General features: G+C 43.0%; 1 protein-coding gene across 3 annotated transcripts in view; it reads right to left on the bottom strand.

Moving 5' to 3' along the window:
• The window catches only part of B3GLCT (beta 3-glucosyltransferase), a 124,389-nt gene that overhangs the window by 85,382 nt on the left and 12,097 nt on the right, over nucleotides 1-26,910 (bottom strand). For all 3 annotated transcript variants that reach the window (XM_047723091.1, XM_047723089.1, XM_047723088.1), the window contains exons 2-4: nucleotides 23,941-23,990; nucleotides 13,600-13,639; nucleotides 7,491-7,600 (exon numbers count right to left, since the gene is read on the bottom strand). In XM_047723091.1, coding sequence (XP_047579047.1) covers nucleotides 7,491-7,600; nucleotides 13,600-13,639; nucleotides 23,941-23,990 — 200 coding nt within the window. The remainder of the gene's footprint in view (nucleotides 1-7,490; nucleotides 7,601-13,599; nucleotides 13,640-23,940; nucleotides 23,991-26,910) is intronic.

Genomic DNA, 26,910 nt, shown 5'->3' with positions numbered 1-26,910 from the left:
CTCCGACAGTGTCTTTACCAGAATCCAAGCTCTTTGCTCCCACTCCAGGTAACAAAAAATACATATATATGCAAGTATTTTCACACAAATGTCCATTCAAGAAGGAATTTTCTTAGGTTCGAGAAACAGAAGTCAAATCATAACTGATGCACATATAGTATGCACATAGTAGGTGTCTCAAAGAACACACACTCAAGTGCCTGATTAATTAAGAGATTGTGGCACAAACTCGCCTTGTGGGTTTCTGACAGCCTCACCTGCACACAGCCTTTTGTTTGTGCACCTCTTTAAATAGCTAATCTTTGTAACTTCACACTACCCCTCCATCTGTAATGTGGGGAGAAAAAAACTTGAGGGGGAAAAAATAGCACTTCCTCAAAATCTGAATTCTCGTATCCACAGATATGCATTTAGGAACTCTGTGCTCACCAACCACATCCCCCATCTCACTGACTTTACTTTCCATCCATTCCAGTCTAAAAAGACCAGTACATAGTGCACTGTGAACACATCCTTACCCATCGTCCAAACCATTGCCCAAATCCCAGTTTCCACCTGGCATCCTAACAGTAAGCCTTCTTGACAATTTGCCTTTGTCTTCCAGTTCCAGTTTCTAAGTTCTCGGCTAACGGCCCTCCAGCTCATTTTTCTTGTCTTTCTTACCTGATTTGACATGTCTTGTTTCCTTACCCTCTCAGGCTTCACATGCACAATGGACACGACATTAATAAATGTATGCTTCTTACATACTGTCCTACTTCCTCACTGGTTTCAAATAGGCACCACTGTTCTAACGGGCCCTCTGTATTGCCTGGAGATGTCCTTTCACATTCGTAAGTACCTAATACAACCACAGATGACCGATTAATATTTGTTGGATAAATTTTTGAAGATGCTTATCTCGACGTCTAGCATCGACCTAATGATATAGTCATTTCTATTATGAAGCAGTTACCGCCTACCTCATAAGGAAGTCAAAGAGCTTGAGGATCTTTCTAACCTGTCACTCCCCAGCAATCAAGAATGGTACTCTGCACATAGAAGAGCACTTGGTAAAGTCTGCTAGCTGACTGGTTGGAAGAAACATCCAACTGTAAACCACAGAGCCATTATAAGCTGCCTTATAAGCTCAAAACTGGAGATGGACAGAACAACTCAAAATGACCCAAAGTATTTTAGAAATAAGGGAAAGTTTCACCATTCTAGCAACAACTCCCAATACAGTACTAAGTTTCAGACGGAAAGTTAGTTTAGGCTCCTGTTTTTATATTCGCATTTAGAACAATGAAAAATGTTTGTGTTCTTAATAAGACCACATTTTAGCACTTTGAGGCAAAACAGGCCTAGGTAACAACTTGCCAAAGCAAAGAGAACAGCTAGAAGCAGATGCATAATCACAGAAGCCATTAAATTTTTGCACCTTAATTTTTGGCAGATTTTGTAGTCAAGTGCAACCTGACAAGGGTAATGAATAAACAAACAGCAGTTCTAGACATCTGGTAGTGTGGGAGGAATAGATATTTTGGGCTATCAGATAAATATTCAAAGATAAAACTTACTGTTGATTCCACCCTTAGCAAGAAAATTTTGTGAATGCTCATGGTGGGCAAATCTATGGGGAAAATCCAGATTGCAACCTGAACACTTCCTGATTCAGGTCCCTAGTGACCTGAGAGCCCCAGGCATCCTGTTCAATTAGAGGTACAGCACGCATCTGCCAAACCATGGGGTTGACCCATCCTCGAAGGGGCGAGCATGCCCCCACCACAGAGCTGGGATGCCCTGACAACTTCTGCCTTAGATTCTCCTTTCTCCGCTTCTGTGGCTGATGAATGAGCTGTCAATTCTTTCCCAAGAATATGTCGATTTCTTAAAACGAGTCCCAGTTAAATTTTAAGTAGGGAGTCATACCTGCCTCTTAAAGGGACTTTGGCCCACCTGCATGTTTTGTGGATCTCAGCATTTAATTCTCTGAAGTTAACCTTATTGCTCTATCTTCATGTAGTTCTAGGTCAGGGTATCCCAATACTGCCACCAGGATTGTCCACAAACCCTGTATTAGCTGTCAACTATCTTTGGATCTTTAAAATTCGACTTTAAATTCTTTTAAAATTCAATCTTTAAAATTCAATAAATCACATGTATACCATTAAAAAACAAAACAAAACAAAAAAACACCCCTATAAAGAGAAAAAAATGAACCAGTATCCAGTATAGTTGCAGACTCTAAAATGTCCCTGGCCATTTCAACTACCAAAAGGCAGGATCTTGTGAGCAAATTAAATCCAAGCATTAAAGTTTTGTCATAACTACCTCAGTATTCACAGTTGGCTTCCATCCTAGGAAAGAATTTCAGAATAAGAAAAGTAGACTATCTTATAATTAAAGGGAAGTTTCCTTATTGCTTTAGTCTAGACTCCATTTATTATCACAGAAATTAAATGCTGGAAAAGAAGGGTTTGCTTAATGATGTTGCTTAATTACGTGTCTTTAAACGTAAAACCAATATTGCCACCTAGTGGCAATCTGAGACAGCTACTCAACACGTGGAACGTGCAAAGTGTACACGGAAAGGACAATAAAAATTAGGGATAAGCAAACTGAAAACAGAAGCATAAAATAAAGTGCTAGAAAAGGTAAATACAGAAGTGAAATGGAACTGCTTTCTAAGCTTTAAAAGCTGAGAAAAATCTATCAGTGAAAAATGCAGTTTCTAATATTATCCACGTACAGCATTACATGAGGAGCTGTGGGGGATACAAAGAGAAGTACAGAGCAGGGCTCGCCTCCCTTTGGAGTCTGAGGGCAGGACAGATGCCCTGGAGGAGAAAGGGCACTGCAGGGGAGCCTGTGGGAGACACCAGAGGAGCATCCCAGAAAGTGGTGTTCATCCTGCTGTCCGTTGTGGCGGACCAAGGCTATCAAAGTAACAATAACAAACATTCAGCCCTTTAAAGGAAGGGAACCCCATCACAGGCTACAACACGGATGAACCTTGAGGACAGTACATTAAGTAAAATAAGCCTGTTCGGAAAAAGACAAATACTCTATGATCCCACTTACGAGGGGTACATGGAGCCGTCGGATTCATAGAGACAACGTCCAAGGGTTACCAAGTGCGGAGGGAAGGGAAATGTAGAGTTGTTGTGTCATGGCTATGCATCCAGTTTCTGTGGGGAAGACAAAAAGCTCCGGAAACTGGTTACGCATTGTGAATGTGCTTTATAGTATTTACACCTAAAAATGGTTGAGGGCAGATTTTACATGCTTTGCTTTTTTTTTTCTTCTTTTTTAACCATCATTAAGAAAAGTCACAATAACAAGAGCACCAGTAACAGCAAAGTGCTCTGAGTGGGGACACCTCCCGAAGTAAGCGCAAGGGCAGGAGTCCCCACAGCAAGACGGCCCAGTGGCATGGCCATTTTTGAGACCCTGTCTTACGAGTTCGGTTGGGGGAACAGGACAGCAGCGACCACTGTTCAAGAGGCTATTCCTTCAGCGTCCCTGACATCAGACCGTGCCCCTTCTCTGTGTCTCATATACTCCTCCTACATCCCCAGAGGGCTGCTCATCCTCTGCCCAGTCCCCAAACCCTGGTTTTCCCCCATAGTCCCACTGCCCCCAAGAAGAAGCACCTTCAAGCTTTCCGCCACTGCCTACATATGTTCCTGATTCCAAATCCACCACCTTCTGGCCAAACTGTGCTCCTGAGTTTCAAGCAAACAAACATCCAGCCTCCAGTATGCGACACCTCCACCTCAGATATCATGGGCAGAAACCTGCAGTCCTCTTGCACCCTACAAACCCACGAATCCCAGCCTCTCCCTCAGATGGCGGCCCCGCTCCACCCCACCTCAGCCTGACCTGGGCACTGGTCCTGACTTCTCCACCCCTCACCCCAACTGCCCCCATTCTGGCCCTACCACCACCACCCCGCCAGCTCCACCCCTCGCTCCTGGCCCCATGCCTCTCACACTGCCTGTGGTGAAGCACCAGCAGAGGTCTGCACCCCCACTTTGAGCAGCATCACCCTGGACAGTTCCAGTGACTTGAGATGAGGCTCCTTACCCCAGGCTCATGTCTGTTCAGCTGCCCTCCTCACAGCCACCGGAGTGATGGTTTTAAAATACAGAGCTGACACAAGGAGGCCCTAATGGCTCTCCCCTAGCCAGTCATTTTCAACAGGCAGTACTTGTAGTAACAGGGACTGTGGGTTCCTCCTGCATGTACTGCCAGGGGCCAGAGATGCTAAATGTCTTGGATCTCAAAGAAATAGTTCTCAAATGCCCAGAGCATCCCCTGAGAGGCCCTGAGAAAGGCCTGGACCCTTAAGAAGACCTACAGCTCATCTGCAGTCAGTCCCTACCTAACCTTCTGGGCTGTGGCACCCACACCGCTCCACATCCTGGGCAACACGCTTGTGCTTCTCCCCTGGCTGCCTTCCCCCGGTTGTCTACAGAGAAGCCCTCCCTGCTCCCACCCCCCTCTTTAACCTCACTAGTGCCTGATTTTTTATTTATTTTTATTGTACTGTGGCAAGAACAACTTAACATGAGCTCTGTCCTTGCAACAAGGCAAAAACTTTTTAGTGTACAACAGAGTACAATGCTGGAGTGCCAACCCCAGAGCTCAGTCATCTTACTTAATTGAAACTTTCGGCCTGTTGCTAACTCCTCACTTCCCCCTCTCCTGGTTACTACCGCCCTGGCCTTTGATTTTATGAATCTGACTATTTTTAGATATCTCATGTACATGAAATCATGCAGTATTTGTCTTTCTACACTTCAGCCTTGCTTTAAAATTGCCCATGTATGGGCCTATCTCCTCTCCTGGACTGTGGGCTCTTCAAGCACAAGGACTACATTTTGCTGATGTCTGCATGGCCAGTGCTTTGCTCTGTAAATACTGAATGAATGAGTGAATGAATGGGAGCTTCATAGATAAATTCTCCTATTGACTAGGGGAGTCCTTGGTGTGTAAACAATGTCCTGACTTTAGCAGTGATGTCAATTTGTCTCTTCTTCCTTTTAGTGATTATAATCACCTTCCTCCTTTCAGCGATTAGAACTCTTTGCATTTTGACTGGATCCAAAGGCCACCCAACTAGAGATTACATTTCCCAGCCTGCATGTGCCCACATGACAGTGGGATGTAAGGAGAAATGACAGAAAAGACATATACCACTTCAGGGACATAACCTTAAAAGGAAACTGGTTGTCCTGCATACACCAGAATGTCAATGTTGTGATAGTTAACTGGTTCCAACCATGCCAATGAGGACAAGACACTCTAGCCGATGGTAAAGTAACAAAACAGAAGGATTCTGGCACAGAGCTGCCAATCCCCAGCCCACACACCCATGGGACTATTTGTGAGTGGAAGGAAACCCCCACCTTCCTTAACTCATTGCTATGTTGTCTGCGTTAATGTAGTCAAGTGAATTTTCTTCTTCTTCTCCATATTGTCTCTCGAAGATTCACTTACTCAAGAGATCCTATTTTCCTCGCACCAATTCATACTCAATCTTTTTATACAACTCTTCTCCACATTCTGTTGTTTCACTGGGAGAAGTAAAATATCTATTCTAGTTAATATGAGAGGGATCCACCATTATCAATTTAAGAATTAACCAAAAAATTTTAAATAGGGAAAATAATTTACTTATTTTTTTTAAGATTTTTTTTTTTAATTTATTTATTTGACAGAGAGAGATCACAAGTAGACAGAGAGGCAGGCAGAGAGAGAGAGAGGGAAGCAGGCACCCTGCTGAGCAGAGAGCCCGATGTGGGACTCGATCCCAGGACCCTGAGATCATGACCTGAGCCGAAGGCAGCGGCTTAATCCACTGAGCCACCCAGGTGCCCCGAAAATAATTTACTTAAACCAAGTTTTCATTTTAATTTGTTCAATTTCCTCTTGATTCAATTCCACTGCCATAGGTTGAATACCCATTCTGTTTAAGGTGCTCAGGAGGAAGAAAAAGCAAAACAAGCTGGATTAAATGGGGAAGATACATAATCTAAAAGACATGATTCCCTCTGTGAGAAGGAAGGTATTTTTGAGAACAAGGACACATGCTTACATAAAGATACACAAGCTCTTAACTCATAAGAGTAAGTGATACGTAAGTCTGTCCTGGTGTCATTACTGATTATGCAATCCAAGGCAACTGCCAAGGCCTAATTGAACTAAATTCCATTAATGCCTGCCTGAACCCAACCGAGGGATTATTCAGGCTACAGATTCCCCATCCTCTCTGCCTTGGCCTTTATTTGGCCGCTCCACTAGTGCTTTACCAGAGCATATGGAACAAAGCCATCCAGTCAAGGTTGCTGCATGTCTGTCTCTCTGATGAAATCAGACAAGGTTTAGTAGAAGGAAATCTCCAAAGTTGGGTTCCCAAACAAAGAAGTATTTTAAACTCATCACCAGCGTCTATCTCCAATTACCAAAAAACAATCTGTCTCTAGCATGCTAGTCTTTGCTTTCCCTTGAGAAGGTGTGACGCTCTAAGGAGGGGAGGCAAGGACCTGTCCTTATAAGGATGCTGGGAGGTCAGATGAATTTTATAGGTAAAGCATTTAAAGGTTAAGCACAACTAAACCTTATGCTCAGCACTATCTCAGCCTTGAATACCGTTAAGGCTAACTTGTCCATGGCTATTTACAATCCTTTATTTCCCAGCACCCACCAACAGAAAGAAAGCAATCCATCAGAGACACACATCTCCTGTCAAAGAGTTCTTGCTAACAGAGCTGAGGGATGGCCTTCATCTATAGACAAGCACGTGTGTCTTGAAGGCCACAGCAAGGCAGTGTAGTGAGCAGGGTTGGCGGAATATTTTTTGCTCCGCTAAAGAAAGCATCTCTATGGCAAGACAAGAAGGTAGATCTTCCTTTACCCAAACCTCCAGCATTATTCATAGCAGCTTTAGATTCAGTTCATGCTTATTTTAAACATTATTAAAATATGTACCTGCATGTGTCGATCTTTCTCTCTATAATCCTTCCTGGATATTGCATTACAAATCAACCCAAAAGTTCAATTAATGATATCCAATTAAAAAACAGATTAAGAGACTCATGGAGGAAACACTAAGGTTAATGAAAATGTTATTTCAACATGAAAATTGCCAAAGAACCTGGTACTAAAATTCTGAATATTAATTATCCCTGCTATTTTAAGCCCTGCTTTTATAATGTTATTCCTTCCACTTCTTTTTATCATACTTTATGACAAAACCACAATAGTCCTACATAATTATGCAAGTCTCTTAAATTTAAAAAAATAAGAAGAATCTAGAAAATGAGGCTTTGAGCATCCGGAATTAACAAGAACATTTTAAACAAGTCGATATTAAATAAACAAAACAAGTCGGAAGAGTTACTCTTATCTAAATAAAATGGATTCTCTACAGATGGAGTACTTTGGAAAAAATGAAAGCAACAACAAACAAGTAACAGGCAGACATCCCAGCCATCACTACATACCTGTGTAAGATGTGCCGCTTGTTTTAAGATGCTTTTTTTTAACTGTTCTGCTCTCTTTGCATGAAAAGAATTACTTTGACTCTGGATGACAAATACAATTCCTTTTAAATCTAGAACCAAAAAAAAAAAAAAAAAAAGAGATTTCAGGTATTTATTTTTCAACAACTGAAATAAACTTAAAAGCAAGTTTAAAAAAGAAAAGCTGCAAGGCAAGCCTTCAGGCCATAAACTCTTAGGGAAAAAAAATCCATTTAAATGTAATCATAGCGACAAAAATCTCTTTTTGAACTGATCTCTGAAACATCCTTCCTAGAAGTTAGCAAATAAGCTCACTGTATTCCATCAAATCTGCAGCAACAAATGTGCACCTGCTCCTGCGTCTGTCGAAAGCACGACTGGTAAATGTGAGAAAGTAGGAAAACGTCTACAACACTAGCCTCCCTAGTAGCTGAAAATCTTGTTTGCCACTAGCCTTCTAATGAGTCACACATAACCCTACCTTGCACCTGACTTGTTATGGGTTGAAGGGCATCCCTCAAACACCACAGGTTCAAGTCCAACCCCCCAGGACCTCCAAATGTGACCTTACTTGGAACCGAGTCTTTACAAAGAGGCACTCAAGTTAAAGTGAGGTTGTTGGTGGGGGACCTAAGTCAGTATATTTGGTGTCCTTACACAAAGAGGAAATCTGGATGCAGATACACAGAGGGAAGATGATGTGAAGCCTCTGGGAGAAGACAGCCTTCTACAAGTCACAGAGAAAGGCCTCAGAAGAAACCCTCCCTGCCCACACCTTGGGCTCAGACTTCCACCCTTCAGAACTGTGAGATGCATTTCCATTGTTTAAGCCACACAATTTGTGGCATTTTGTTTCAGCAAACCTAGCAAACTAGTAACACCACCTCAAGAATGTTTTGGATGGCTCTTTAAGGTGACACTCAACAGTGACGACTTCCGTCCCATCAGGTCACAAGAGCTTGCAAATAAATAACTCCATAATCTCTACTCTGCTTCACAGGGCACCTGGCCAGAATTACGTGTTATCTCCAGGAAAATAGCCACGATTCCACAAGAGCAGGACTTCACAAGAAGTGTGGCATACAAGCCCATCTACAACAACACTGGAAGTGTTTGCCAGCCCCCTAGACTCTCGCTTCAGGGTGGCCAGCTTTCTTGCAATGACGAGCACAGAGCAAACCCTTGAATGTTAGGCCCACCTGACCCGGGAAGACAATTGGAGGTCTTGCCAGTAAAGATGGTTGCTTAGTCCCCACAATGGAGAAGCACATTAGGTTTTGAGTTTGCAATAAAGCAACAGACAGAAACAGCCCTAGGGTCACCGCCCTGCCCCCAGACAGGGGTACTGGCAAAAGGCAGACCTCACATAAACTGTAGCCTCCAGTCCACCTTACAGCAATAAATGTGGGGACCAACCCCCGCACCATGTGCCTCTCCTTTTAATACCTCGACTCAGAGACATAATCTGGTTTTAATTTTATCCCATATATTTTATTGTTTTTATGTTCAGTTCTATAGTTCCATTCATTTATTCAATCACTCAAATATTCATACAGCAAATAGCTCCACAGTGAGCCATCTAGATCCTAAAAATAACCCAAAATGCTCTTTGGTTAAAACTCAATAAAAAATTTAAAGGGAAATGTTCAACAAGCTATTGAATATGACCTAATTCTTTTCCTTTGGGGGTTTATATAAATATGAACATCCCACATACCTACCCTTCTTTCAAATCAGCTTCTTGGCTTTATAAATAGGACATACAGATAAGACTTAAACAAGTATCTCATGTTTCAACTGAAATGTAGTATTTGTTCTACTGTATCTGAAACATTAATGTAAGTGACATATCAAAAGAGGAGTTATAAAGACTTACTTTTGTTAAAAATGAAATAAACTTCAGAGAAAAATTTTTGCAAAATTTAATAAAGCTGAAGATGCACATTCCCAACGACCCAGGAACTCCACTCCTACTAATCATCCTTGAGAAACTTGCATATGTATAAACAAGGATATATAACAAGAGTGCTCACAGCAGGATTGTGTAAAAAGAAAAAATCTGAAGCAACTCCCAATACCTACTAAGAAAATAAACCAACTGGAATACTATGCAGCAATGAAAATTAACAAGTACTTGAGGCATCACCCCAGATGGACATTATAGGTGAATCCTACAGACTGAAAAACAAAACCAAGCCACACAGGAATAACCATATAAATCAAAGGTTTGTGAAAAGATATGCACAAATATATATAAGGTGGATATTATCACATGTGATCAGAAAATATAAAAGATTACATGAGAACACCAAATCAAGACCACAGTTATAAGGCTCCCGCTATGTCAGGAATGTTTTCTTTCTTTTTTTTTTTTTTTAAAGATTTTATTTATTTATTTGACAGAGAGAAATCACAAGTAGGCAGAGAGGCAGGCAGAGAGAGAGGAGGAAGCAGGCTTCCCGCCAAGCAGAAAGCCCGATGCGGGGCTCGAACCCAGGACCTGGGATCATGACCTGAGCCGAAGGCAGCGGCTTAACCCACTGAGCCACCCAGGCGCCCCAGGAATGTTTTATTTCTTAAACTAGTTGGTAGATACATGGATGTTGATTGTATCACTCTTTGTGGCTTCCCCTATGTTCAAAATAATTCATAAGAAGATTTTTAAAAGGGCAAATCCGTCTGTCAAAAGGTTAATATTGCAGTAATCAACTCCTGCCTTTTCTTCTACCAGATCAGCAAAATTCCCACTGCTCCCACAAAGACAACAGTCCTTCCACATGGGAAAGAGGGTTTGCAGGAAGAAAAAAGTGAATCCTTCTCCTTTGCTTGCACCTGAGTCACGTGCTGTGGGTTTTATTTGTTTTTTTTTGCTACTAGGAAACCACCACCTTCCTTCTCATCCTTGATCACACGTGCTCTGGGCACTCATCCAGCAAATGTGCCTAAGTCTGTACTGAGGGCACGGTTCTGGCGTGCTGAGAGAGGGAAGCACAGTCCCAGCAATAGCAAGCCTGAGCCAAGGTCAGAAGGCAGCCATTACAGTACAGAGCCAAGTGGGGAACTACGGGAGCACGGGGCGGGTGGTGGAGGGAGAGCAAGTGCAAGCAGACCTTCTGGAAAGGGGCATTTCCTGCTTTTCCTTTAAAATGCAGCAATTTTCTTCAGACCCAGGCAGAGAGGGTGGCAGATCAGCGGTGGAGAAGGAAGCAGGGTTATCACAGAGCCCACAGCCTGCCTTCTCTCTGCAGCATCAGGGGTTGGTGACCGGGGAGTCTGTCAGGTACTTGAGAGAAAAAGATGAAGGGAACAGTCAGCGATAAAGTTAGAGGGGGAGGCTGGCTCAGCCAGATCAGACCATGAAGGATTTAAGTGCACACTAAGAGTGCATCTTTAGATTAATAGCTTTCAAACAGGGGAAGGGCCACGGAGCCATCTGGGACCCCACAGAGTAGGGCCTTCCCAGAAAAGCGATGAGGACCTTGTGTCCTGGGGATACCCACAGAAGAGGTGGGAGAAGCTTCTCAACAGAGAGGACAGTGAAGGTCTGGGAGAGCATGTGGAATTAGGGTCCTGAAAATAGTAACAGCTGGGAATGGCTGAGAAATAGGGTGCAAATCAGGCAGTTACGGGTGATGAGGCGAAAGAGGAATAAAGGGGTCGTACACCGAGTGCCTGAAGACAATGAAGGGCGTGATGGGCCAGAAGAGGAAGATAAAGAAAACAGTCAAGACTGGGAAAGAACCCGTGTGGGTCTGAGGCCAATGGTAAGCTGCAGAGCATTAATGAAAGGTGATGGAACCAAGAAGGTCCTTAGAAAAGACCCCCGAAGGAGAAATAGTAATTCTTTGAAGGAAAAAGAAATCAAAGGTTCTCTATTTCTCAGAGAAATAGACTAATTTCTCTGATAAGAAATTAGTCTACTAAGTACTAATCCCTCGGGGACAGAGGTAATGTAGAAACACAGACTCCATCCTGCTGCTGTCTCTCTGATGAGCAATCAGCGTGCAGCTCTTCTGATAAAAGCCGAACAGCAAGCGGACTCAGGAGTTTAGGCTGAGGGATAAATACCCGCGCACACACGTGCATGAAGAGCCACTCCAGTTGTATTCTACTTGGTGAGTAACTGTCACCCATGCATCTCCTGACCAGGCAGTAAGCCGAAACAGGAAAAAGGCCACCTCGCCCTGAGTGTGGAGAGACTCTGATTCTCCTGGGAGGCTGCTTTTGCAGTCCACCTCTCAACGCCCCCAAGCCTGCAGACACAGGTTGACACTGTGGCAAATAAGGCCCCGAGGTCTTTTTGGATATGCCGATACCAAAGCACGTATCACTAGATTTGCCATTTGTAATCGCAGGAGTGCTGATTTACTTATCCAGGTAACTTCCCCTTGATACTTTCAAGCCCATGTCCTAGACTAGTGACATTAGTTCATTTAACAACCATCTTCAGATTTTCAGGGCACCTGGGTGGCTCAGTCAGTTAAGCGTCCCATTCTCGATTTTCACTCAGGTCATGATCTCTGAGGGTCATGAGATCGAGCCCCACATCAGGCTCCGTGCTGACATGGAGCCTACTTAAGATTCTCTCTCTCCCTTCCCCCTGCCCCTCCAGCCCTAAAAATAAAAAATAATAACCATTTTCTATAAGGAGCCCTAGGAGCCTCATCAAATCTCATAAAATAACCACAAAAACAAATGCCCAAACCCACAAGTGTTGGCAGCAGGGAGAACATCTCCACAAAGGGAGAAGTGGCTAGTCATCCAGGGTATCATAACATAAAGAAGAGAAAGCACTGAGCTAACAAGGCTCCTTCAATATGCCAGTCTCAGAGCTGAAGGCATGCATGCCCGGGACCCCAGCACAGGCCACCCAGGGGTTCTCTCCTGCCTTCCACTCTGCAGAACCCAGGCCTGTGAAAGAAAGGCCTAGAAAGGAAAGTGTGCCCTTTCTCTCCTGTCCAGGATCTACCTCAGTCCCCACGGCCTACCCTGGGACCACCAACATCAACAAAGTTCACATAGATGTCGGTTTTTGTCTGTCCTCTTGTCACCATACTGGGACCTATTTCTCACAATGCCAGAAAGCAGCAATGACAACTGTGACGTCATGGTCACATTTTTTTTTTTTTAAGATTTTATTTATTTGGGGCGCCTGGGTGGCTCAGCGGGTTAAGCCGCTGCCTTCGGCTTGGGTCATGATCTTGGGGTCCTGGGATCGAGCCCCACGTCGGGCTCTCTGCTCAGCGGGGAGCCTGCTTCCTCCTCTCTCTCTCTGCCTGCCTCTCTGCCTACTTGTGATTTCTCTCTGTCAGATAAATAAATAAAATCTTTAAAAAAAAAAAAAGATTTTATTTATTTATTTGACAGACAGAGAGAGATGAGGAGAAGCAGGCTCCCTGCTGAGCAGAGAGCCCGATATGGGACTCGATCCCAGGACCCCGAGATCATGACCCGAGCCGAAGGCAGAGGCTTAACCCACTGAGCCACCCAGGCGCCCCTCATGGTCACATTTTTGAAGGCTCACAATACACTGAAGGGGAGGACAAGGATACATAGGGGCCGTGATGGGGGTAGGGGTGTCTATAACAATGCGAGTAGCTGCTTCTGCACCAGCTTTCTCGGGACAGGTTTGGCAGGTGTGGTGGGTAAGCTGACCCATGGGGAAAGCAGTGTCTGCAAGTCAGCAAGTAGGAAATCGGGCCCCAGGCAGAGGTGAGTCCTTTTCTTCCACTAAGTATGGGCCCCTGATGACAGAGACTATGTCTTACTGTCCCCATTGCCCCCTCAGTGTTCACCTGGCCCAGTCCTCCACCCTTATTGGAAACTCAGTAAACAAGGGTCAAGGGAATTCAATCTAACATAATGGCTGTTGTTCCCAATACAAATCACATGTCACTCTATTGAGGCAAAAAGTGTTCTCCTCGGGTCTGCATGAGGGGAGATGTGGGCCCAGGCCCAAGACAGAACATTTGCACGGCAGTACTGACCTTATAAAGAAAATCAGGAAGAGAATTCATTTCACTGAAATATAATTTACAAGAAATATACCTGGGTACATACTCATAAGTTAAAAAAAAAAATCATTACTTACCTATGTCACTTTTCCTTGAGACACCACTTTTCTCCAAATTCTGTATTTTGAATAAAAGAGAAAAAGATAAATCTCCCCACATCACAAGGCTAGCAAAACACCAAAAAAATAAGCACAGTACACAGTAACATTTGGGGGAAGATGGTGAAGAGGAGAGCTAAGGCTTAACTGGTTCATAATGTTCTTGGGAGAGTTCATTTAAAAACCAGCACGGCCCACAAATCGGAGGCAGGCTCAATGCTGCCAGCGCATGGCTCATGACGGTAAGCCCCACTAACGACGGGATTTATCACCTTGTGGGCTCGGACATACCAGCATCCAGAACATCACCACCACATTCTCTTCCACCTGAGGAGAGGCACGTGGGGCCTCAGCGGGGCTCGAGGAGCCAATCAGCCTGCAGTTCGTGAGCACGGAAGGGGCCTTTCAGAGCTTTAGAGCTCTGGACACAGAAATCCGGACGTGCTCACAGAAACACCTGGTCCTAATCCTGATCCTGATCCTGGGTGGATCGGGGAAGGGGCTCGTAAACAATTTCTCTGACAAAGTACAAAGTGTCAGCAGCTACCTCTGCCATGTTCACAGTCTTCTCTGGCAGACAAGGAAGGAATTTTCTCTCTAATTGCCCTTTTCTGCTTTCAACTGCCATTCACTATAATTACAACAATTGGATAGTGGCAAATATCCTTTAATTTTCTTCACAGACTGCAAGGAGAAAGGCACTTGTGAGCCTTTACCAACAAAACCAGGAACAGCTTAAAAGCCAAGATACAGCCACAAAGAGACGTAGCCTCGGAATGCCAAAGGGACCATGACAAAAGAGAGGGAGGGCAGAGAGGGAAACACAGGACAGTGTCTATCTTCGGCAGCATTTCCTGCAATTATCTTTGTCTCAAGAATAATGGGGCACCTGGGTGGCTCAGTGGGTTAAAGCCTCTGCCTTCAGCTCAGGTCATGATCTCAGGGTCCTGGGATCGAGTCCCGCATCGGGCTCTCTGCTCAGCGGGGAGCCTGCTTCCCTCTCTCTCTGCCTGCCTCTCTGTCTACTTGTGATCTCTGTCAAATAAACAAATAAAATCTTTAAAAAAAAAAAAAAAGAATAAAATACCACTGAGTGGAGGAGAACCCCATGGTTGGGTACCAATTTGTTATGCCTCGGGACCAAGTGACAGTTGACTTAGTCCTGATAAAACACGGACTTTTCGGAAAAGCCCACTAAAAAATATTGGAACGCTTGAGCTGCTTCTCTAACTGTGCTGAACCAAAGCCGGGTCATCATTGTAAGTTAGCACATACGGAATCACTGCATCTCCCATGCTCTAAACGCCACCGCCGGTCGGGAGTACAGCCTGCCCTCGGGGAAGCAGCGCTGGCCTCAGAACCAGAAATGCCGATTAGCATTCACCCCTAACCTGCTGCCCATCCCTTGATCAAGCTGCCCGCTCCTTTCAAGGCCACAGCTTTGGCCAGTAGATGAGGATGGTGGAAAATTTGCAAGTTTAGATTTACAAATAGCATTGGCGTGGGTAAAGAAAATACTGTGTATACACACAGTGGAATACTATTCAGCTTTAAAAAGGAAGGACATTCTGGCACATGCTACACCAAGGTACCTTGAGGACATGATGCTAAATGAAATCAGCCAGACATGAAAAGACAAATATTGTACAATTCCACTGACAGTGTTGTCTGATTCATAGAAATGGAAAGTAGAAAGGTGGTGGCCAGGGACGGGGAACAGAGAGCTGTTTAATGGGGACATTTTTAGTTTTGTGAGATGGAAAGAGTCCTGGAGATTGTCTGCATGAGAGTAGGAATATCCTTACTACTGCTGATCTGTACACTTAGAAATGTTTACGATGGTAAATTTTGTTATGTGTATTTTATTATAATTTTTAAAAAGAGAGAGAGATGACCCATCCCTCCACTTTACAAATGAGAAAATGGAGGTTCAGAACAGGTAAAGGATTTGCCGGAAGTCCAACAATCATTCTAGCCACAGAACCAGGATGAAAATCCAGGTCTTCTGAGTTCTTCCCCATGTTCCTTTTTTCCACCCGTGGGATAATGCGTGCCCTGTCTTCCAGAGGCATATTCTCCAGAAAACATGTACCAGAAGAAAGCATACTTGAGAGTGAGCTCCAAGTGACACCCACAACAAAAATCACCTGTAGCCATAAGCTGAAATATTTAAAACAAAACAAAACAAACAAACAAAAAAAAACCCTGAACTCAGTGTTTCCTGACTAACTTCAGCTGGAAACCAACTGGATATCCTACCACATCTCTTTGTGAAACCAAAGAAAATCAACCAAAATTATACATCTTTCCATTTGTTATTAAGCTTTGCAGCTCCAACTGGCTGAAAACAATAGCTCGGAAATGATTAGCCATTTCGAATGGCTCAATTTGTAAACTGTAAAAAATAAAACATCCAAGAACAACCGCATTAAGTGAACTGAATGGAACCAAAACGGTCTTGAGCAATTTCCCCTTTGAGAAAGAAAATTAGACTAAATGAACGAATTGACAGGACATTTAAAATTCTGTCTCCAGCTTTCCTCGTGAAAAGGCTTAGCTCTTCCTAAGAAGAAACACGTGGTTTGTTTTATTATCTCTGCTGCCACATGTTTCTTACACTATCAGTTTCAGTCAAAATGTGCTCACTGTTAAAGTTTTGTAAGTCAACTGAATTGCTATTCAGATAGGAAAGCAGTTTCTTACTAATGTATCTACCCCACAGGCAGCTCCTATCCTGGCTGGGAAGAGACAAATCCAAGTCACCCTTTGGTGTAGGTTTTATTTGTGAAGACACGATAGATATGAACATTTGCAATCCACAGGTGTACTGCCTCATTTACAAAGCCTTCATGAAAAGATAAACATCCTCCAAAGAATCTGATAGGAAATCTTTTAAGAAGAGAAGTAAAATGGCATCTTGTACCCAGTTGCAAACAACTGTCATCACCTAGATGTTGAATGAAGTGAATTGGTCAGAATGTGTTCATCAGTGGACTCAGCTAAAAGCTGGTCCTTTGTTTTAATTTTGCCCCTACCACTTACTAGTTCAGGCCTCAGTTTCTCATCTGTAAACAGGAAGAATAATTACAAGACCTACATTACAGGGTCATTGTGGGAACTTCATTAGGTAATTCAACGTTGAGCATATCATCTGCCCAAAGAAAATGCTCAATAGTTGTTAACTACTAGTCTTTATCATCGTGAACATCTACTTCATATTAAGTCAACTAACACCATAAAAGAAATTTAACTGACAAAAGTGGTAAGGTTGATGGTTCCTGTTTTTATTTTGACTTAAGGTTCCATCTGAAAGGCTGGATAAGGTATTTCTTGCTGTCATATCAGGTACACATTTAAATAGGGTCTGGACAGCAAAGGAAACAGTCAACAAAATAGAAAGGCAACCCATGGAATGGGAGAAGATACTTGCAAATGACACTACAGAAAAAGGGCTGATGCCCAAGATCCATAAAGAACTTCTCAAACTCAACACCCAAAAAAACAAAGAATCAAGTCAAAAAATGGGCAGAGGACATGAACAGATACTTCTCCAAAGAAGACATACAAATGGCTAACAGACACATGAAAAAACGTTCATCATCATTAGCCATCAGGGAAATTCAAATCAAAACTACATTGAGATATCACCTTACACCAGTTAGAATGGCCAAAATTAACAAGACAAGAGACAACATATGTTGGAGAAGATGTGGAGAAAGGGGAACACTCTTACACTATTGGTGGGAATGCAAGTTGGTGCAGCTACTTTGGAAAACAGCATGGAGGTTCCTCAAAAAATTAAAAATCGAGCTACCATATGACCCTGCAACTGCCCTATGGGGTACTTACCCCAAAGATACAGATGTAGTGAAAAGAAGGGTCATATGCACCCCAATGTTCATAGCAGTAATGTCCACAATAGCCAAACTGTAGAAAGAGCCGAGATGCCCTTCAACAGACGAATGGATAAAGAAGATGTGGTCCGGGGCGCCTGGGTGGCTCAGTGGGTTAAGCCGCTGCCTTCGGCTCAGGTCATGATCTCAGGGTCCTGGGATCGAGTCCCGCATCGGGCTCTCTGCTCGGCAGGGAGCCTGCTTCCCTCTCTCTCTCTCTCTCTCTGCCTGCCTCTCTGTCTACTTGTGATCTCTCTCTGTCAAATAAATAAATAAAATCTTTAAAAAAAAAAAAAAAAGAAGATGTGGTCCAGGGCGCCTGGGTGGTTCAGTGGGTTAAAGCCTCAGTCTTCGGGATGCCTGGGTGGCTCAGTTGGTTGGACGACTGCCTTCGGCTCAGGTCATGATCCCGGAGTCCCGGGATCGAGTCCCGCATTGGGTTCGCAGCTGCACGGGGAGTCTGCTTCTCTGTCTGACCTCCTCGCTCATGCTCTCTCTCACTGTCTCTCTCTCAAATAAATAAATAAAATCTTAAAAAAAAAAAAAAAAGCCTCTGTCTTCGGCTCAGGTCATGATCCCAGGGTCCTGGGATAGAGCCCAGAATCGGGCTCTCTGCTCAGCAGGGAGCCTGCTTCCCTTCCTCTCTGCCTGCCTCTCTGCCTACTTGTGATTTCTGTCAAATAAATAAAATCTTATAAAAAAAAAAAAAAGATGTGGTCTGTATATACAATGGAATATAACTGAGCCAGTGGAAAAGATAAACACCCAACTTTGGCATCAACATCAATGGGACTGGAGGAGATTATGCTGAGTGAACTAAGTCAAGCAGATAAAGTTAATTATCACATGGTTTCACTTATTTGTGGAACATAAGGAATAGCATGGAAGACATTAGAAGAAGGAAAGGAAAAATGAAGGGGGGGAACCAGAGGGGGAGACTATTTGTGAGAGATAATGGACCCTGAGAAACACGGTTTTAGAGGGGAGGGGGTTGGGGGAAATAGTCGAGCCCAATGATGGGTATTAAGGAGGGCATGTATTACAAGAGCACTGGGTGTTATATGCAAACAATGAATCATGGAATACTACACCAAAAACTAATGATGTACCGTACGGTGACTAACATAATAAATATATAAATAGGGTCCGGCACTCTTTTAAGTGGTGGACACACACACACACACAATCTTCAAAACAGCTTTTTTTTTTTTTTAAATTTATTTGACAGACAGAGATCACAAGTAGGCAGAGAGGCAGGCAGAGAGAGAGGGGAGGAAGCAGGCTCCCTGCTGAGCAGAGAGCCCGATGCGGGGCTCGATCCCAGGACTCTGGGATCATGACCTGAGCCGAAGGCAGAGGCCTTAACCCACTGAGCCACCCAGGCGCCCCACAAAACAGCTTTTTGATATAGGTCCTATTACCCCATCTCCTACATGAGGAAGCTGAAGCAGAAAGGGTAAATCCCACAGCCTATCAGTGCTGGAGGAGGGACATGAACCACAGTGTCCAACTCTACCCCTACATCACACAGGATACAATATCATAAGTTACCAGAGAGTGTAAATCTGGGCAAGACTACAGGTTGAGGCAGGTATGTGGCCACGGCTGAGGGGGGTACCAGGGCTGGGGGGGTGCTGTGGCCTGGAGCATGAGGCTGGGTGGGCAGGCTCCCCTGAAAGCTATGCTAGGTGAGAAACCTGGTTCCAGTCCAGGAACCTAGAATAGGAGCCTGGGCCCAGAGGTCAGGTCCCAGGAGATACAATAGAGCCCAGGCAGCACCTAGAATTGAGACGTGAAGCCACCAGATGCCCTGATGTGTGGGGCGGGCCCCCAGCCCGAAGCAGCACTGCCTGCATTCCAGAAAGCGTGCTGCATGGACCCTCCAGCACCCCTGAATAAAGCAAACAGTGATCGGAGGGGGAGGGAAGGCAGCTGCTTCTGAGCAAGCTGGTGGGGCAGGTCCTGATCAGTTCTGCCGAGGGTGATCAACTAATGATAATCCCATGTTAACGTGGTTGTTGGTAAGAGCCTTAACTCCCACGTCCAGATTCATCTACAGACTTTGGGTGACCTTGCAAATGAATTCTTCTCCAGCTCCCAGTCTCGGGTATGGTCCACAGACATTTTATTACTGCCTCTCCTCAAGGGATTAATGGCTTTTTTGGCTCCATGGCCTAAGCACAGATGGAGTTAATGACATTTCTCAAGGACTTTCATACTTTTGCATGAGAAATGACATGAAGATGTAAGACTCACCTTGTTTCTATTTATATATATACACTTCAGAAGACAGATACATATATATTACCCTATTCGAGAATGTGAGTTAGAACCTATGCTTGAAAGTATAGGCTGTAATTTTCAATTCATTATACAAAATTTTAATTCCCTATTACTATCCCTTAGGTAGCACTTCAAATTCATTACAAATGAGCTTTATTATTGTCAAACACACATACACATACACACACATATTACAATGCACACAGCTATATAAAATTACAGTATGAAAAATTCAAGGATTCAGGAAATTGAGATTCTGACTTCACCTTTTATTTTTTTTTTAAGAGGTTATTTATTTATTTGAGAGAGAGAGAGCACAGGAGCAGGGGAAATGGGCAGAGGGAGAAGCAGATTCTCTGCCAAGCAGGGAGGCCCCCAACCCCATACCTGGCTCCATTCCAGGACTCCCAGATCATGACCCGAGCCAAAGGCAGTTGCTTAACCAAGTGAGCCACCCAGGTGCCTTTTAATTGCCAGTAACCTCAGTCAAATCACATAACTTCTTAGAGGCTAACTTTTCTCTGCTGTACAGGCATGCCTCGTTTTATTGTGCTTTGCTTTATCATGCTTTGCAGATACCATGTTTTTTACTAATCGAAGGTCTGTGACAACCCTGCATTCAGCAAGTCTATCAGTGCCTTTTTCTCCAACAGCATTTGCTCACTTTGTGTCTCTGTGTCACATTTTGGTGATTCTCACAATATTTCATATTTTTTCATTATGATTATATTTGTTATGATGATCTGTAATCAGTGATCTTTGATGTCACTATTGTAATTGCTCTGGGGTGCCAAGAGCTGCACCCATAAAAGATGGTAAACTTCAATGACAAAGGTGTCTGTGTTCTGACTGTTCCACTAACTGGCTGTTCCCCCATCTCTCTCCCTCTTCTCTGGGCTCCCTCTTCCAAGACACAACAATACTGAATTAGGCCAATTAGTAACCCTACAGTGGCCTCTAAGTGTTCAAGTAAAAGGAAGAGTTGCACATCTCTCACTTTAAATCAAAAACTAAAAACGGTTAAGCTTAGTGAGGAAGGCATGTTGAAAGCTCAGATAGGCTGAAAGTTAGGTCTCTTGCACCAAACATGAGCCAAGTTGTGAATGTGAAGATAAAGTTTTTAGAGGAAATTAAAAGTGCTGCTTCAGTGAACACACAAATAAGAAAGCGAAACAGCCTTTCTGCTGATATGGAGAAAGTTCGAGTGGTCTGGGGAGATCAAACCAGCCCCAGCATTCCCTTAAGCCAAAGCCTGACCCAGAGCAAGGCCCTAAGTCTCTGTGATTCTGGGAGGGCTGAGAGAGGTGAGGAAGCTGCAGAGGCAAGTCTGAAGCTGCAGAGGCTGGTCCATGAGGTTGAAGGAAAGAACCAGCTCCGTAACAGAAAGTACATGAAGCAGCAAGGGCTGGGGGAGAAGCTGTGGCCAGTTCTTCAGAAGGTCCAGCTACGATAGTGATGAAAGCGGCTACACACCACAGCAGGTTTCCAGTGTAGACAAGACAGCCTTCTACTGGAAGAAGATGCCATCGAGGACTTTCAGAGCTAGAGAGGAGAAGTCAATGCCTGGCTCCACAGCTTCAAAGGACAGGCTGACTCTCATGTTGGGGGGATAACACAGCTGGTGACTTAAAGCTGATACCAAAAATCCTAGGGCCCTTAAGAATTATGCTACACTGAGTGCCTGGGTGGCTCAGTCAGTTAAGCGTCAGCCTTTAGCTCAGGTCATAACCCCGGGGACCTGGGATCGAGTCCTGCATCAGGCTCCCTGCTCTGCCGGGAGTCTGCTTCTTCCTCTGCTCCTCCCCGGCTCGTGCTCTCTCTCCCTCTCAAATAAAATATTTAAAAAAAAAGAAAAAAGTACACTGAGCCCTGAGTAATATATGGAATTGCTGAATTGCTACATTGTATACCTGAAACAATGTAACACTATATATTAACTATACTGGAATTAAAATTCTTGAAAACTCAAGATAAATAAAGAAAAAGAAACATGTTTCATGAGACGAATGATCTCATGGTGATGCTCTGATGGAACCAGGCAAAGAAAGTTGAAAACCTTCTGGAAAGGATTCACTATTCTACATGCCAGGAAGAAAGTCATGACTCATGGGAAGAGGTCAAAATATCCACGTTCACAGGAGTTTGAAAGAAGTTGATTCCAACCCTCCTGGATGACTTTGAGAGATTTAAGACTTCAGCAGTGGCAGTGACTAACTGCATTTGTGGTGGAAACAGCAAGAGGACTAGAACTAGAAATAGAACTGGGGGTAGGCTGATGGTGGTATGGGCAAAACAGATGAAGGGGGGAGAGAGGTATAGGCTTCCAGCTGTGGAATGAATAAGTCATGGGGATGAAAGGTCCCACACAGGGAGTACAGTCAATGGTGTTATAACAGTGCTGTATGGTGACAGATGGGAGCTACATTTGTGGGGAGCATAGCAGAATTATAGTCTTGCCTAATCACAATGCTGTATGCTTAAAACTAATGTATCATTGTATGTCAACTCTACTTCAATTAAAAAAAAAAAAGAAGAAGAAATGGAGCCTGAAGATAGGTCCACCTCATGATCAAACTTGAACAGATAAGGAGCTGCTCCTCATAGATGAATAAAGAAAGTAGTTTCTTGAGATGGAAACTATTCCTGGTGGAGATACTGTGAAGATTGTTGAAATGACAACAATGGACTTAGAATATTACATCAACTTAGTAGATAAAGCAACAGCAGGGTTTGAGAGGACTGACTCCAGTTTTGAAAGAAGTTCTACTCTGGGTAAAATGCTATCAAACAGCATCAGCCACTACAGAGAAATCATTCATGAAAGGAAGAGTCAATCAATGGGGCAAACTTTATTGTTGTTTTATTTTAAGAAATTGCCACAGCCACCCCAGCATTCAGCAACCACCACCCTGATCAGTCAGTGAGGCAAGACCCTCTACCAGCAAAAAGACTACAACTTGCTAAAAGCACAAGTGATGGGCAGCATTTTTTTTTTTTTTAGCAGTAAAGTACTTTTAAATTCAGGTATATGTTTGAAACATAATGCTATTACACACTTAACAGACAACAATACAGTGTAAACGCAACTTTGGTTATGCACTAAAAACCAAAAAAAAAATTCATTTGACTCTCTTTAATGCAGTATTCACCTTCTTATGGTTTTCACTTAATTGCAGCAGTCTGGAACCAAAACCACACTATCCCCAAGGTATCCTTGTACATGGGAATATCTGCTTTGCTTAGCAATAACAGGATCATTGAGAAGATCAAGTTAATTAAATGTCTGAAAATATTTTATTAACCATAACCATAAAGGATCTTAAAACCAAAGGAAATCATTATTATTGCTCCTGTATAGGAAACGCACAGCACAGTTAGAACAGATAATACTCTATTGACAAAAGAAACATCCTTTTTAAAAATGCTTTTATACTAATTGTGGGATTAAAAAATCAAGTCAATTGAGCCTTAACTAATACGATAAAGACAATTTATATTTTTAAAATATGGTTTCTCTTTTAAAAAAAAATACTGTTTCTCATCTGCTAAATTCATCTAGTGCAAAGCCTATATGGTAAACTTTAAGCAAAGTTCCTGAATGCAATTGATGATGAAAAAAAAAAAGCAGCAGCTTTGAGATTTGGATAAGAGTTGTCTTGTATTCATTGGTCCCCCAGGTACTCGGTTCCTGGGTCTGACCATGCAAGGAGCCTGGCAGTCACCCTTGGGGACTCTCACGCAGTGCCACCTTCAGGGAGAGGGACAGTCAGGCTCTTGTGACCCCAGGGACATAGCATAAGACTCCTTTCTCAGGCTGGGAAAATGAAGCCCAAGTTCAGATGTGGTCAGACTAGACAAAACTACGGCCTCCAAGCAAGACTTCTAAAATGTCTAACTCCATTTCAAAATACTTTTTCTTAAAATGAAATTTGAAACCTACTTGGTCTGCTTAAGCCATTATTAAAGGACTTTAAGCTTATGTGTAGCTTGCCACTAGGGATTAAAAATCTATGTTGACCAACATTTCATTAATCCATTAAAAAAAAAAAACTGGTAACTGCTGAAAGACAAAATCATTATAGCTCCCATTAAAGAAAATACAAATGAATCTCAGGAAGAATAGATTTGATCACGAGAATAGTACCTTAGATTGCTTGACCTCATTCTTTAGATCTTCAGAAACCAAAGCAAAAGCTGGAAAAAAGAAAACATTTTTCCATTAAATTATCAATTAAGATTCATTCTCACATTCAACAGTTGTGCTTAAAATGAGAAAAATAGGGTTCTTTAATAAGGCATATTTTGCTCATTTTTAAAAGCAGCTGCACTGCTACAAGCCCGCCCGGCGGGCCACCTTCATCTCCGGACCTGAAATTATTCATCGGTGGGAAGCTAATGTGCTTAGCCTACCAAGCGAAAGAAATATTACATCAAAATAATTAGAATCTGTATACCATTTGTGTCTCTGGATATAAACTACAAAAAAGAGATGCGTACAAAATACACCTTCTCAGCAAGCTTGATTCTGGTGCCTTCTAAAGCTAAGGGGAATTTCTGAGAATCTAGAGGGAAGCGGTACAAATTCCTACTCACACAATCACTGCAGAGCCTGGCAGGCACCCGAGCTGAATCTGGGGCAAGCTTTCATTCTCAGGGGCTGCCAGGTTAGAAGTGTGGTGCGGACAATAGGTGACTGCACAGAGCCCACTCACGCAATGGGGCCAGGAGGGGGAAGGGAATTCAAATCACTCCCTATTTAGAAGGATTTCAGGTTTTGAGTTGGAGCCCGGAAATGGATAAAGATATCCCTCCAGACATACCTAGTCTTTACATTTAAAATAATAATAATAACACTAACAAGAACATGACAGGAAGACTTTGAAAATACAAAGCAAAATAATAAACACCACAGTCAGGAAGGTTAACCAGACAAAAAAATAATGTACTTTAACTTGATGGTGTACTTCTCCTGAGGAGCGAAGAGAAAAGCACCTCATAGAGTTTGCTTTCTCCAGTTAGAAAATGGGCAACAGCGTAGAGCAGTCATGTATGAAGTGTTGGGACAGCTGATTTGGCGGAGTAATAATGTAGTACAAGGGGTTTTGGTGGTAGGTCTCCTGGGAAAACGGAGGAAGCAGCAGACAGCTTCCTTCATTCGGACCCCTCCAACCTCACCCCCACCCCAGACCCAACCCCACCCCCAGACAGCCACTGCCTCCAGTTCTCTCTGCGCTAACATGTGCTAAAAGGAAATAATGGAAAACATTCATACGAAGATGCAAATGACTGACATCCTTTAATCATTTCCATTTCCAGGATGACATTTCAAAAGACAGGGGGAAATCGAAAATTTAACCTAAATGAACCTCTACATGTGGAATGTAGACAACAGCAGATGTTACAGGAGGCCTCCCTGAGACCACCTCCTAGAAATAATAATCCCCAACTCCACCCCTCCTTACCTTCTTCACTCTTTTTCTCCAGAGCACTCACCACCACAATACATATGTATATTTATTTATTTATTGCTTGTCTTATACAAGCTCCCAGAAGGCAGGAATATGGGTTTTTTTTTTTAAGATTTTATTTATTTGACAGAGACAGAGATCACAAGTAGGCAGAGAGACAGGCAGAGAGAGAGAGGGAAAAACAGGCTCCCTGCTGAACAGAGAGCCTCATGTGGGGCTCGATCCCAGGACCCTGAGATCATGACTTGAGCCGAAGGCAGAAGCTTTAACCTACTGAGCCACCCAGGCACCCAGGAATGTGGTTTTGACTGCCTGCACCATACCTAGAACACAGCCAGCACACAGAAGAAGGTCAATAAATACTCATAAATCAATCAATTATTCAATCAACATAAGTCTTTACAATGGCACTGGGATCCCATCATTTACAGGCTGTCTACTCCTTCCACAAGGTACAATCCACCAAGCAAATTGAAGAAATTTAGTTTGCCCTCCCAACAACGATTTATTCTAAGTAGGATCTGCTCTACTTTCTCATTTTACACACACACACACACAAGAAGGCAACCACAAAGCCCAAATCATTCATTAAATTCTAAGAAGAGAGGAAAGATTTAACCCCAAACAGCATTTTAAATTCTGCTTCTGGGTATTTGATTCTTTGGTTTTGTCATGCTTGATTTACCTCCAAACTAGCAGGCACATTTTTTAAAACCCTCAAGAAGATACCAAAAATAGAATTACTAATGAGCATTAGTAGGGAAGTCACAACACGTTAATATCACTCAGCACCACAGAATTCCAAGAACAGAACATCCAAACAACTTGCAGGATATAACAACTGTGGTCAATCTAAGACACGACTCTGAGTCCAAAATCCATCTCTGCTGACTCCATCAATCCTTAATTCCAAACACAGACAGTTAAAGCTTTCTGGGCTAAAATTCCCTCTTTTGTCAAGATTTTAAAAAAAAACCTTCTCAGTTTAACATGTTCAGTGACTCATCATCTAATAACCAGGATTTAGTCTTCCCTCACTTTTTTTGCAGGCCAGATGGCTATGTAAAAGGAAGAGTATGTCAATACAAAAGCCCTTTAGAAGGCAGACTCAATACTAAAGAAAACAGGTCTTTATTTGGCATGGGTTCTGCAAGTTACTAACACGTCACCTTTCATAAGTAAGCAGCTAATGTCATTTCATAATGTTTAATGTAGGAATCACATGGAGGGAAGACATTCCTAATAAATCAAGTGAATTCCACAAATCCTCCTTGTCATAATCAAGACAGCATACCTCTATTTAGGCAAAGCTTAACTGAAGCGAAAGTAAACTAAATTTTAGTTCCCTCCAAAACCACAAAGGCCTAGATTTAAAATACCCTTTAAAACACACACACACACACACACACACACACACACACACACAGAAAACTGTCATTTGTCCCTATCACACTCTGCTGTGAAATTAAGAACTCCTTTCCCCCATGATAGAAATAAAGTGTATGATGTTTAAAGCAGTAACAAAGAGGTGCCTGGTTGGCTCAGTCAGTAGAGCGTGTGACTCTTGATCTTGGAGTCATGAGTTCAAGTCCCATGTTAGGCATAAACCCTACTAAATAAATAAATAAAGCAATAAGGTAAGAAAT

The sequence above is a fragment of the Lutra lutra genome, chromosome 3, assembly GCF_902655055.1.
Source record: "Lutra lutra chromosome 3, mLutLut1.2, whole genome shotgun sequence".
Classification (NCBI taxonomy): domain Eukaryota; kingdom Metazoa; phylum Chordata; class Mammalia; order Carnivora; family Mustelidae; genus Lutra; species Lutra lutra.
The sequence above is the reverse complement of the archived record's forward strand: the minus strand, read 5'-3'. Positions and strand labels throughout refer to the sequence as shown.